Below are 13,924 nucleotides of genomic sequence, written 5' to 3'. Positions count from 1 at the left end.
TTTGCTTTTCATTTCTCTTCTTTTCACAGCTATTTGTAAGGCATCCTCAGACAGCCATTTTGCTTTTTTGTATTTCTTTTCCATGGGGATGGTCTTGATCCCTGTCTCCTGTACAATGTCACGAACCTCCATCCATAGTTCATCAGGCACTCTGTCTATCTAGTCCCTTAAATCTATTTCTCACTTTCACTGTATAATCATAAGAGATTTGATTTAGGTCATACCTGAATGGTCTAGTGGTCTTCCCTACTTTCTTCAATTTCAGTCTGAATTTGGCAATAAGGAGTTCATGATCTGAGCCACAGTCAGCTCCCGGTCTTGTTTTTGCTCAACTGTATAGAGCTTCTCCATCTTTGGCTGCAAAGAATATAATCAATCTGATTTTGGTATTGACCGTCTGGTGATGTCCCTGTGTCGAGTCTTCTCTTGTGTTGTTGGAAGAGGGTGTTTGCTATGACCAGTGCGTTCGCTTGGCAAAACTCTATTAGCCTTTGCTTGCTTCATTTTGTACTCCAAGGCCAAATTTGCCTGTTACTCCAGGTATTTCTTGACTTTCTACTTTTGCATTCCAGTCCCCTATAATGAAAAGGACATCTTTTTTGGGTGTTAGTTCTAGAAGGTCTTGTTCTTCATAGAACTGTTCTACTTCAGCTTCTTCAGTGTTACTGGTCGGGGGACTTGGATTACCGTGATATTGAATGATTTGCCTTGGAAACAAACAGAGATTATTCTGTCATTTTTGAGATTGCATCCAAGTACTGCATTTCAGACTCTTTTGTTGACTATGATGGCTACTCTATTTCTTCTAAGGAATTCCTGCCCACAGTAGAAGATATAATGGTCATCTGAGTTAAATTCACCCATTCCAGTCCATTTTAGTTTGCTGATTTCTAGAATGTCAACATTCACTCTTGCCATTTCCTGTTTGACCACTTCCAATTTGCCTTGATTCGTGGACCTAACATTCCAGGTTCCTATGCAGTATTGCTCTTCAGAGCATCGGACTTTGCTTCTATCATCAGTCCCATCCACAACCGGGTGTTGTTTTTGCTTTGGCTCCATCCCTTCATTCTTTCTGGAGTTATTTCTCCACTGATCTCCAGTAGCACCTACTGACCTGGGGAGTTCATCTTTCAGTGTCCTTTCTTTTTGCCTTTTCATACTGTTCATGGGGTTCTCAAGGCAAGAATACTGAAGTGGTTTGCCATTCCCTTCTCCAGTGGACCACATTCTGTCAGTACACACATACACACTCACATACACACACACACACAGATTGCTAATTGGTTTCTCCTCTCTACTTAGAGAAACCCAGTGCTTTAGGGTACCACCACCAAATAATCAGAACCAATTCAAGAGGTAAAGCAATTTGTACCTTTATGTTCCCAAGAAAAGAACAGGATGATCTATACATATTTGGAGTTATGTGCAAAGCGTAAAAATCCTCATAGGAGGCCTATCGCAAAAGAGAAACAAGTAGACTTGATCAATTTTAACATCTCAATTTATCTGCTAATGTAATTGGATAGTAGCTCACTCATTAAAAATAGCTAGTTTGGTTCGATTTTCTACATAGCCAGTGATTGACCCATTAGTTCACATGAAAGGTACTGAATATTGTCCACAGATTCTGTGAAATGTATTTCTATAATATCATGTGCTGCAAGGATTAATCCACTTTCAAGTGATGTGGATTAACTACAGACATTTTCACCAATGTGAGAGGCAAATCTCAGAATATAAGTATAAATGATTAAGTCAGCAGACCAGGTGGTGGTGATTTAGTCTCTAAGTCATGTCCAACTCTTGCGACCCCATGGACTATAGCCTGCCAGGTTCCTCTGTCCACGGGATTTTTCAGGAAAGGATACTGGAGTGGATTGCCATTTCCCAGAACCAAAGCAAAATGTTAAAGCTTGTTGGGTGGTCTCCCACCTCCCTCTTTTGTTCCTCATAAATTCAGTATATCACAGGAACTATTGATGCTCCAAGACCCCCTTTGCAGATCTTCCTCCCTGCTCGAGGCTCCTTCCTCCACACTTTCCTCTTCCCAAGGATTTCATTACTGAACCATAACAATTACTCAGTACTGTTGGGTAGCTCAATATGTTACCCTCCTAGGAGAAAATGACATAATTAGAATTAAAGGACCTCAACATATTGAGTTGGAGAAGGCAATGGCACCCCACTCCAGCACTCTTGCCTGGAAAATCCCATGGATGGAGGAGCCTGGTAGGGTGCAGTCCATGGGGTCGCTAAGAGTCGGGCACGACTGAGCAACTTCACTTTCACTTTTCACTTTCATGCATTGGAGAAGGAAATGGCAACCCACTCCAGTGTTCTTGCTTGGAGAATCCCAGGGACGGGGGAGCCTGGTGGGCTGCCGTCTATGGGGTCGCACAGAGTCGGACACGACTGAAGTGATTTAGCAGCAGCAGCAGCAACATATTGAGTCTTAAGTGTGGAAAATTAGACACTAACAGGGCTTCCCTGGTAGCTCAGACGGTAAAGAATCTGCCTGAGATGCAGAAAACTGGGGTTCGATCCCTGGATCGTGAAGATCCCCTGGAGAAGGGAATGGCTACCCACTCCATTATTTCTTGTCTGAAGAATTCCATGGACAGAGGGGTGTGGTGGGCTACAGTCCATGGTATCACAAAGAGTCAGATACAACTGAGCAGCTAACACACACTGGGCTCATGGGAAAGATCCCTTTGTGGCGGAGGGCTTCTGAACGTATAGAGATCACTTCCTAAAGGGGTGGGGCTCCTGGATGTGGATGGAAATTACTGACTCAAGTGGCCACTTTGGTTTCAGCATGGAAGGATCCTGCATTACAGCAATCCGTTCGTCCTCTTCCTGTTCCTGTTGGCTTTCTCCATTGCTACGATCATGCAGTGCTTCCTGCTCAGCACCTTCTTCTCCAGGGCCAGTCTGGCAGCAGCCTGCAGTGGTGTCATCTACTTCACCCTCTACCTGCCACACATTCTCTGCTTCGCTTGGCAGGACCGAATTACAGCCGACATGAAGATGGCTGTGGTAAGGGACCCTGGGCTTACACCTAGAATACGATGCATTCCACTTGCAGGGTATGTAGCAGTCTGAGAGGACTGGCTCGCCCTTTAGGGGGTCCACTTTGCCTTTGGCAGAAATGGACATAAGGTTTAAAGGCACAGGTACAAAAGTGGGAGTAGTCTTCATCTTGAGCAACCTAACAGTTCCTCTTCACCACATCTGCTTGATAAGTCTGCCCTGGGAAGTAATCGAAAATCAGTTCAGCTCGTGGGTCCCTTTGTGTATCCATAAGAGGAGAACAATGGGGCCCATTTCACTCAGTTCTTTTTTTTCCCCTAACATCTGAGAAGATTCATAAGGGAGGGAGCTTCTCCTTTACTAATCTTCCCAGAAAGATGTTTCCATAAATTAAAAGTTTTTGTTTATCTGTAAAAGAATTTGAATCAGAGTAGCTCTAATGTGTCTTTGTCATGTTCTACCAGGGCACTCAGACAGGGGTGCACAAACGAGCCAGTTGGGCCCTCTTCCCAGGAGAGGTCTTCAGAAATTGACTCTGGATTGCCTGAAAGACCTCTTCACAATGCCCAAACAACATGTTTTTTTTTTTTTTCCTCTAATTGTTTTCAAATGATCTATGTCCACTCTGTCATTAAACAGACTAGCTTCTAAGCCCTGTAGGATGCAAATTTCTTCGTCCTCCAAAATCTCCCTGTGCACGGTTCTTTGTACAATGCAGTTGAGAAAGGACTGTCACCTGCATCTCACTGGGGAAAATTTAAGTTGAATTTGTTCTCAAGACTCAAGCGTATTTGGCTCAAGTGCTGCCAGGGCATCTGCCTTTTATTTCTCATGTTAAATAAGAATTAATTACTGTCGTTTATGGCACCTAATTTTCTAACTTTATCACAATGGGCAAGAAATTCTTATGACTCTGGCTGTTGGCAGAGCTGGGCTATCTTGGTATACTGTGTAGACAGTTGGCACTTAGAAGCCACAACTAGTTCTTTGCATGTGTGGATCTACCAGGAAGCTATAGTTCTGGCTGCTCTGTGGACCAGGGCTGGGCTGAGATTTTTTTTAATGGTTTTTGTGAAGATATAGCTAGGGAATCCCTTCCTTCTGCAGAGAGATGCTCTGAACCCCATCCTGTGTCCTGCAAACTAGAGGTAGGCCTCCCAGCAGAGCAAGTGGGAATAGCTCATCCCTCTGTATGTGTGTATGTGCTTTCTGCCATGCCAGGGAGCAACTGTGGGGATATGGCTGGGGGACTTCCTCTTTAGACTTTCTGCATACCACTTACTCAGTTACTTGTGCTCTTCAAGGAGATTCTAAGAAAAAGATTTTCCCTAGTCTGGAAATGAGAAAAGGTGATAGTCATTATAAGCTGAGGATTTTTGGCTTAACATTGCTCAGGAGGTCATGAGACAATATCCTGTCTAGCCTTCTAGTCTGCTCTAAAACACTGATGACTTTATGGACAGTTTTATTGGGATTCTCACAAAGCAGCTCCAGTTAGCTTCTTTGTTGTACCAAAACCTGTGAGATTTTGTAGAAGAGGCAGGTAGAGGCAGGGAGAGGTAGGAAGACAAGCTTGAGGACCTTTGGTCCCTCGCTGTGCTGTGCTGTGCTGTCTCCCCTATGTACCACTGTGATCCACTGGACAGGTGAAAGGTGCCAAGTAGGTATTGGGCAGGGGTCCCTGAGGCCTGAGAAATATTCCCAGAACTCTCTTCCTGTGGGAAGACTGCCTTAACCCCTCCCTGGGGTGGTCTTAGACCGGAATACATTGTAGACCCTCCATCGGCCTTCCTCCATACCTTGTGGGTTCTGTTGGGTTGGGTTAAAGATCCTCTGCTCATCTTTTATGCTTTCTTTGCCCCACTGCAGAGCCTGCTGTCTCCTGTGGCATTTGGGTTTGGCACTGAGTACCTGGCTCGTTTTGAAGAGCAAGGTGTGGGGCTGCAGTGGAGCAATATTGGGAACAGTCCCATGGAAGGGGATGAATTCAGTTTTCTGATGTCCATGAAGATGATGCTCCTTGATGCTGCTCTGTATGGCTTGCTTGCCTGGTATCTTGACCAGGTGTTCCCAGGTAAGGGTCCTCCTCCATAGGGTAAAGGTAATTATGTTCTTTAGTTCCTCTGCCTTTTCACTCTAGTTTAAATCTTAATCAAATATCCCATGCTTTTGGATTGGAAGAATTAATATTGTTCAAATAGCCATACATCCCAAAACAATCTACAGATTTAATGTGATCCCTATTGAATTACTCCAGTATTCTGGCCTGGAGAATTCCATGGACTGAATAGTCCATGGGGTCGCAAATAGTCACACATGACTGAGTGACTTTCACTTACTCACTCACTATCAAATTACTCAAGATATTTTTCACAGAACTAGGACAAATAATCCTAAAATTTATATGGAACCATGAAAGACCCAAAATTGCGAAAGTAATCCTGAGGGAAAAGAACAAAGCTGGAAGCATAACCTTCCCAGACTTCAGACAATACTACAAAACTATAGGAATCAAAACAGCATGGTATTGGAGCAAAAACAGACAAATGGATCAATGAAACAGAATAGAGAGCCCATAAGTAAATCCACACAACTACACCCAATTAATCTTTGATAAAGGAGGTAAGGATATACAATAGAGAAAATACAGTCTCTTTAGCAAGTCCATTCTGAAGGAGATCAGCCCTGGAATTTCTTTGGAAGGAATGATGCTAAAGCAGAATCTCCAGTACTTTGGCCACTTCATGCAAAGTTGACTCATTGGAAAAGACTCTGATGCTGGGAGGGATTGGGGGCAGGAGGAGAAGGGGACAACAGAGGATGAGATGGCTGGATGGCATCACTGACTAGATGGACATGGGTTTGGGTGAACTCCGGGAGTTGGTGACGGACAGGGAGACCTGGTGTGCTGCGATTCATGGGGTTGCCAAGAGTCGGACACGACTGAGTGACTGAACTGAACTGAGTCAGAATGGCCATCATTAATAAGTCTACAAATAACAAATGCTGGAGAGGGTGTGGAGAAAAGGGAACCCTCCTATACTATGGGTGGGAATGTAAATTGATACAGCCACTATGGAAGGTAGTCTGGAGGTTCCTTAAAAAACTAAAAATAGAGCTGCCATATAATTCATCAATCCCATTCCTGGGCATATAGCCAGAGAAAACTGTAATTTGAAAAGATACATGCACCCAAATAGTCAAAGCAGAAGTATTTATAATATCCAAGGAATAGAAGCAAACTTATGTCCATTGACAGAGGAATGGATAAAGAATATATATACAATGGAATACTACTCAGCCATAAAAAGAATGAAATAATGCCATTTGCAGTGATGTGGGTGGACCTAGATATTGTCAAACTGAGTGAAGTAAGTCAGATACAGAAAGACAAATATCACATGATATCACTTGTATGTGGAATGTAAAAACATGGTGCAAATGTTTTGTTATTTACAAGAGAAATAGACTCACAGACATAGAAACTTATAGGGACTTTCCTGATGGTCCAGGAACTAAGAATTTGCACTCCCAGTGCAGGGGGCCTGGGTTCAATCCCTGGTCCAGGAACCAGATCCCACACTCCACAACTAAAAAACTGGATCCTGCATCCCACATGTTACAGTGAAGACTGAATATCCTGCATGCCACAACTAAGACCTAGAGCAGCAAAATAAATAAATAAAAATAAGTAAATATTTTTAAAAAGAAGAAAAAAAGAAAATGAACCTATGCTTACTAAAGGTGATAGCAGAGTGGGGGGATAAATCAGGAGTTTGTGATTAACATGTACACAATACTATATATAATGTAGATAAACAACAGAGACCTGCTGTGCAGCACAGGGAACTATATTCAATATCTTATAACAACCTATAATGGGAAAGAAATATAGGAAAGCAATAAAAAAAGGAGTATAAATATAGGTATGGTGTACAGCAAAGTGATTCTACCAAAACCAACACAACATTTTGTATCAACTATACTTCAATTTTTTTCAAAATCTTATTCTTTCTGAAGTCTTTCAGCTTGAACTCTCAGAACCCATATTTAAATCTTAAATCCAGGAACCAAAAATCCATCAGTGAATGCTTGACTCACCTTTAGAAACAGATTCCGAATATGATCTCTTGTCACCACCTCTACACAACCTTCTCAGTCCAAGCCTCCTCCTTCCATCATCATCTCTTACCAGTCTGTTTTCCACACTGTGTTCAGGGAGATCCTTTCAGAATCTAGGTCAGGTGGTGTCAATCCTCTGTTCAAATTCTTCAGAAGATGTCAGGGTAAGAAGATGCTGAATTCACCTTCCCTCATAGAGAACTGAGTCTTCAGCTTCATATGCCACCATTTCCTCTTTTAAAAAAACCTAAAGTCTGGCTGAGTGATAACTACACATCAGGCAAAGCAGGTAGGGGAGTCTAAGACACAGTTTCACCATAATCCCCACCCTTGGCACAGTGATCCATAACCAGGAGGGATCTCAGAACCCAACACCCATTTGCTAATTGTATTCATCATAATATTGGAAGTCCTAGCCACAGCAATCAGACAAGAAAAAGAAATTAAAGACATCCAAATCAGAAAAGAGGTACATTTATACATAGTAACATTTGTAGATGACATTATTTTATGTATAGAAAACTCTAAGTGAAAGTAAAGCCTCTCAGTCGTGTCCAACTCTTTGCAACCCGTGGACTGTAGCCCACCAAGCTCCTCCGTCCATGGGATTCTTCAGGCAAGAATACTGGAGTGGGTTGCCATTTCTTTCTCCAGAGAAGTTTTTAGAAAACTCTAAAGTTTAGAAAACTCTAAAGACTCCATCAAAAAAAAAAAAACTGTTAGAACTAATTTTAAAATTTAGTAAAATTGCAGGATACAAATTACATACACAAAAATCTCTGAGCACCGAAGAATTGATGCTTTTGAACTGTGGTGTTGGAAAAGACTCTCGAGAGTCCCTTGGACTGCAAGGAGATCAAACCAGTCCATCCTAAAGGAAATCAGTCCTGAATATTCATTAGAAGGGCTGATTCTTAAGCTGAAGCTCCAATACTTTGGCCACCTGATGCAAAGAACTGATTCATTTATTGGAAAAGACCATGATGCTGGTAAAGACTGAAGGCAGAAGGAGAAGGGGACGACAGAGGATGAGATGGTTGTATGGTATCACTGACTCAATGGACATGAGTTTGAGCAAGCTCTGGGAGTTGGTGATGGACAGGGAAGCCTGGTGTGCTGCAGTCCATGGGGTCAGAAAGAGTTGGACATGACTGAGCAACTGAACTGAACTGATGAATAACAAGGGCACTTCTATCATTCAGGAAACTCCAGAGGTTTTAAGAGCTCTGTACCAGGAACTGTGGACAAAGATCAAGTATTATTTTGTATTCTACACACACCTAAATATATCTCTTTTGGGGGAAGAGAGAGTCAAGGGACATAATTCAACCTTATAACAGTGAATTCAAAGAAATATACTTGACTTTCTCAGCCTCCATTTTTCCATCTCACTGGGCCATTAGAGAGAGGTATAATAAGTGAAAATTAATTAGATTGAAAACATAATTTGTGCATATTTCAAGAGCTTTCTTTTAGCCAAGATAAAGCTTTAATATGATCAACCACTATGTACTAAGCAGCACCAATGTATTAGACTCAGTAGCATAGGTACTCAGAGAAGAAAAAGTGGAAAAAACTGACCCAAGCCTGTCCTTCAGGGATTACAGTCTAGCATTGGCCATAAGGCACAGGGTAACTATTAAATAAGCAAAGATAATATTCTCACAAAATCAACATTTATAGGCAGCTAGCTAGGAGAACTGGACTAGAAACTTGGTAGTTGATTCTTTGAAACTCAAGTGGATCCAGTAGGATGGTATGGTTAAGATTAGTGGTGTTGGGCTTCCCTGGTGGCTCAATGATGAAGAATCCACCTGCCAATGTAGGAGACGCGGGTTTGATCCCTGGTCCAGGAAGATCCCACATACCATACAGCAACTAAACCCATGTGCCAAAACGATTGAGCCTTTGCTCTAGAGCCTGGGAACTGAAATTACTGAGCCCACACACTGCAACTACTGAAGGCTGTGTGCTCTGGAGCCTGTGTTTTGCAACAAGAGAAGCCACCGCAATGAGAAGCCCATGCACCACACTAGAGGGTAACCCCCACTCACTGCAACTAGAGAAAAGCCCCTGCAGCAGTAAAGAACCAGCACAGCCAAAAATAATTAATTTTTTTTAAAAAAAGATCAGTGGTATTAGAACCAGACTATCAATGTTGGAATTCTTACACCTCTATTAAATTAGCTGTGACATTGGGCAGAAACTTCAAATTCAATGTGCTGTAGTTTCTTTATCCACAAGAATAGTAATACTACCTATCCCTTTGTGTTATTTTGGGGATTAAATTATTTAGCACACTGAAGGGTCTCACAGTTATGTTTGACACAGAAAGAACATTCAACAAATGTTGGTTATCATCACTATTATTATCTGGTAACTGTTGAAAAGAGCATGCTTAAATTCTTTAATTAAATGGTTTCTTGGAAAACTAATGTTAGTTAAGATCATCAGTCTTGGTGTTGCTGATTTCACCCCTGAAACATGACCTTTTGAATTGAAGCATATTAGAAGAAGTAGTCTTAGAGGAACCATATGGATAGCTATGTAATTCTTATGAACTATAAATATATATAGTTACAACCTGAGGTTCAGGTAGATAAATTCTAGATCTTATAGAACTATGGTAAGATTGAACTACTGAGACTTTTTCCCTTTATTTGCCTATCTATCTTTAGGGGACTATGGAACCCCACTTCCTTGGTACTTCCTTCTACAAGAGTCTTACTGGCTAGGTGGTGAAGGTGAGTTGTTTAAATTTTTTTTTAATTAAGAAAGAAAAACAAATGTTTGAAATTAACTCCTTTGTCTTTATATTGGATATGTGTGCATTGTAGAGGTGGTTCTTACATGAAGTGTGAGATTCCTGATTAGTTAGCTGTCTGCTAGGGGCTCTGTTCCTTAGTGCATCATCACGGCCTCTGGGAGCCCCTATTTTGTGAGTGACTGGACCAGGGTGATGGCTGAGCATTGATAAGCCCTTGCATCCTGGTTGTGCCCAGTGGATTAAAGTGCACGCTTAAAAGAAAGCCAGACCACTTGAGGGTGCAAACGAGGTTTGCAACTTCTCAATTTAAAGCAAACAGATCTATAGAATCTGGAAAAGAAAGTTGTGGTATATATACACAGTGTATATATTACTCAGCTATTAAAAAGAACACATTTGAGTAATTTCTAATGAGGTGGATGAAACAGGAGCCTATTATACAGAGTGAAGTAAGTCAGAAAGAAAAACACCAATACAGTGTATTAACACATATATATGGAATTTAGAAAGATGATAATGACGACCTTATGTACAAGACAGCAAAAGAGACATAAAGAACAGACTTTTGGACTCTGTGGGAGAAGGCAAGGGGGTGGATTATTTGAGAGAATAGCACTGAAACATGTATATTACCATATGTCAAATAGATGACCAGTTCAAGTTCAACGCATGAAACAGGGCATTCAAAGCTGGTACACTGGGACAACCCAGAGGGAGGAGATGGGGAGGGAGGTGGGAGGGGGGTTCAGGACCAGGGGACAATGTGCACCCGTGGCTGATTCAGATCGATGTGTGGCAAAAATCCACCACAATATTGTAAAGTAATTAACCTCCAATTAAAATAATTAATTAAATAATAAAGCAGACAGATCTAGAGAATCACAGAGAAATCCATCTTCTGCTGTGTCTCCTCGTGTGGTTTTTTAGTCCTCTCCACTTTTTCAAATATAAATACATTTACTTTCCCAAAGCAATAAGTTTATTTTCCTGGCATCCAGAGGCTGGGGCAGACTCCCAGATTCCCTTAGTGCTGGTCTTTCTTGTGACTGGAAAAGAGGGTTAAAAGGACATTTGCCCAGAATGCATCATAAGTAAAATTTACCTTTTTTCCTGAACAGGACAGAAGCCAAGGGAGAGTTCTAGAAGTGGGGGGTGGAGAGGGGAGCTGTGTACTATAGACTCCTGTGAGGGATGAGGAGATAGAGAAATTCCAGAGCTGAGAGCTGGAGGCGCCCCTGGAGCTAGGAGTCTCTGGAAGCAAAGGAGATGCTTTCCAATCTGCTTGTTCCTTACCTACTTGCCCTTTACTTTGTATTATTGGGCCTGGGCCAGGATTTAGCCTTTAAGCACTAAGATAAATGTTTGTTTTCTCTAGAGGATTAGTCTAGGACCTTTAAAAGGTTTGCAGTGGGGGTTGCCTTTTTTTTTTTAATGATTCAAACAAACAACATTTCAACAGCTCAGTGTTTTGTGGGTTTTTTTCCCATTATGTTGCCTTGTCTGTCTTTCTTGTCTATCTAGTAAACTTTTAAACTTCTACTATAATAAACTTATAACCTATCATAAATGGGAATTTTCAACACAGAAGTCTGTTCCATATGTTTCTAATTTCAGTGAGTATCACGACTTTGTGGGCTTGTTTTTCCCTCTATAATCTCAACAGATATGCTGCCTCTAAAAAGAAAAATTTTAAGACAAATGTGCTCCTTCAAAAATGAGTCACATGTATTTTTGCCAACAGAAGCTAAATATTTTTCACCTGTCTCACAAGCTAGACTGAAATAGATTCCTAAATTTCTCTAAAATTAGAAAAGAGCTGAGTTTTTCCACCTAATCTGCTCCTTTCATAGATGAAGACATGGAGCCCAAGAGACATCTAATGTCTAACCCAGTTCCTGTTGGCCATTTTGGACAAAATCTGGAATTGGGACATGTATTTCCTGGCAAGGAACTCACTCCAGTGACTAGGAGAATATTTCCTCTTGCTATTTTATTATTATACATTTAATGCAGTATGATGGCTAGTAAAGTGATCAAAGGGATTGTGGGCAATAGATTTAAAAGTCCTTCAGGAAACAGCAGTGCCAGTGGGGGCCGGTCCCTGAGCAGGGCCCAGTACGCATCATCCACCGTGACACAGCCTGCGGTCTACAGACAGCAGTGTGGGCGGAGAGGCCTCGGCCGACTGCAGCATTAGGACACCAGCCTGCTCGCGGATGTGCACCTGTAGCCAGGGCCTTTAGATGCTTGGCGACGACGGTTTCCTCCCGCCTCTGCTTTCTTCTCTAGCTGGCTTGTGTTTCTGCTTCTCTTCCCCTTTCAGGGTGTTGTGATGTCCTTTTTTTTCAGGAAATGAATTTATTTTTTGTGTTGGAGAATAGTTGCTCTACAGTGTTGTGTTAGTTTCTAAGTGCAGCAAAGCAAGTCAGCCACATGTGTGTATATGTATCCCCTCTTCCTTGGATTTCCTTCCCGTTTAGATTACCACAGAGCACTGAGTAGAGTTCCCTGTGCTGTATAATGTGTTCTCATTAGTTATCTATTTTGTCCTTTGAAACCAAAGGTGAAGTTTACAAAAAGCGCCTCTGTGAGGGCTAGGGGTATGGGTGTTGTGAGTGTCAGGGTATGTGTGAGTGTGAGAACATGTGCGTGAGTGTTTACACCACAATTTGTGTAAGCCTGTCCAGTAGCCAGGCTCAACTCTGGTGTTAATCCCCAAATACTTGAATGCCCATGAAAGTATTGACAGATTTCTCAGGTAAACAATGTCTCAGTCTGCCTGCCCATCATATGAGCTTGAATGGACTTTTACTGAAGATTTACCATGACTTTGACATGTTTTGGATTGGAGTGAAAAGTACCATTAGTGAGCTGAAAAAAAAATTAACCCATTTAAAAGTCAATGCTGGTTTTAATTTTTTTTTAAATCACAATTTCTGGCACTGTGGGCTCCACCTGAGGATAAGTGAAACTCCTAGTACAAAATTCCCTCTGTGCTCACTAACGGCTGCCAAATCAGACCTCTGGGAAGCAACCCCTCTCCCCAGACCCTGTGGGAACTTCACAGCCCCACAGGTCGGAGGCTGGCAGAGCCCTCCTCGGGGCTGGTCCTGGTAATGTCGACCTGGCCTTCTGAGGGAACTGTGCTTTCCAGCTATGGTAGGAAACTCTGCTCCCCTCTTCTTCTCTTGTTTCCTGTCTTTCCTGATTCTCAGCCTTCACAAGGAGAGTAACAGTGGCTTCTGGTTTGTGCAGGCTGTTCAACCAGAGAAGAAAGAGCCTTGGAAAAGACAGAACCAATAACAGAGGAAATGGAGGACCCAGAACACCCAGAAGGAATAAATGGTAAAAAACAAAAAACCCTCAATAAAGAATGCAGAACAGGGGCAAGAGAAGATTTAGAATACTGCAAAGGGCTAGAGCAGAACACCTCCTGAGTGGGGTGAAATGGAACCCAGGAAGCTGACTCTCTTGATGGGGGTTAAACCTGATACCTTCTCTAGGGTCCAGCTGCCCATGTGTGGAAGGAATGGTCCAGCCAGACATTAACACATATTTCCTGGAGAAAGCAAATCCCAAGTATATGGTGTGTTTGTGCCCTTGTTAGGCAAACCCCCAGTGAATTGCACAAATGTGCTGACTTCCGAGGATTTAGCAAGAACAATAACTTGGGTCACTGGGACTTCAAGCGGATATGAGCTATAAGGAAAGACAAAAATAAATGCTCCTGTGCACAGGGGGAGAGAGTCTAGAGGAGCTGACTACATTTCATTTGTGATTTACAAATCTAGAGGTCCATTCATTCAAGCCATCAAAGGCCTTTCCTGACCATGGAAGTTACTTAATAATTCCTCAACTCATAGACCAAGTTTGCAAGTGTTCTCTTGGCCTTTACCTCCCTTACCTTCCCTCTTGAACCAGTTCTGTCCCGGTGCCCCCTCCCCCCCTCACAGCCAGCAGCATTTCCAAGTGACCTCCTAAGGCCTTCGCCAAACTACAGGG

At 42.2% G+C, this 13,924-nt stretch overlaps 1 protein-coding gene across 1 annotated transcript in view; it reads left to right on the top strand.

Annotated features, from left to right (window-relative positions):
* ABCA4 (ATP-binding cassette, sub-family A (ABC1), member 4) overlaps positions 1–13,924 on the top strand; it is a 132,401-nt gene that overhangs the window by 57,869 nt on the left and 60,608 nt on the right. The window contains exons 12-15 of the mRNA XM_010860511.1: positions 2,818–3,039; positions 4,903–5,107; positions 9,834–9,899; positions 13,178–13,267. Coding sequence (XP_010858813.1) covers positions 2,818–3,039; positions 4,903–5,107; positions 9,834–9,899; positions 13,178–13,267 — 583 coding nt within the window. The remainder of the gene's footprint in view (positions 1–2,817; positions 3,040–4,902; positions 5,108–9,833; positions 9,900–13,177; positions 13,268–13,924) is intronic.

The sequence above is a fragment of the Bison bison genome, unplaced genomic scaffold (genome assembly GCF_000754665.1).
Source record: "Bison bison bison isolate TAMUID 2011002044 unplaced genomic scaffold, Bison_UMD1.0 scf7180017864466, whole genome shotgun sequence".
Lineage (NCBI taxonomy): Eukaryota > Metazoa > Chordata > Mammalia > Artiodactyla > Bovidae > Bison > Bison bison.
This window is presented reverse-complemented; position numbering and strand designations above follow the sequence as displayed.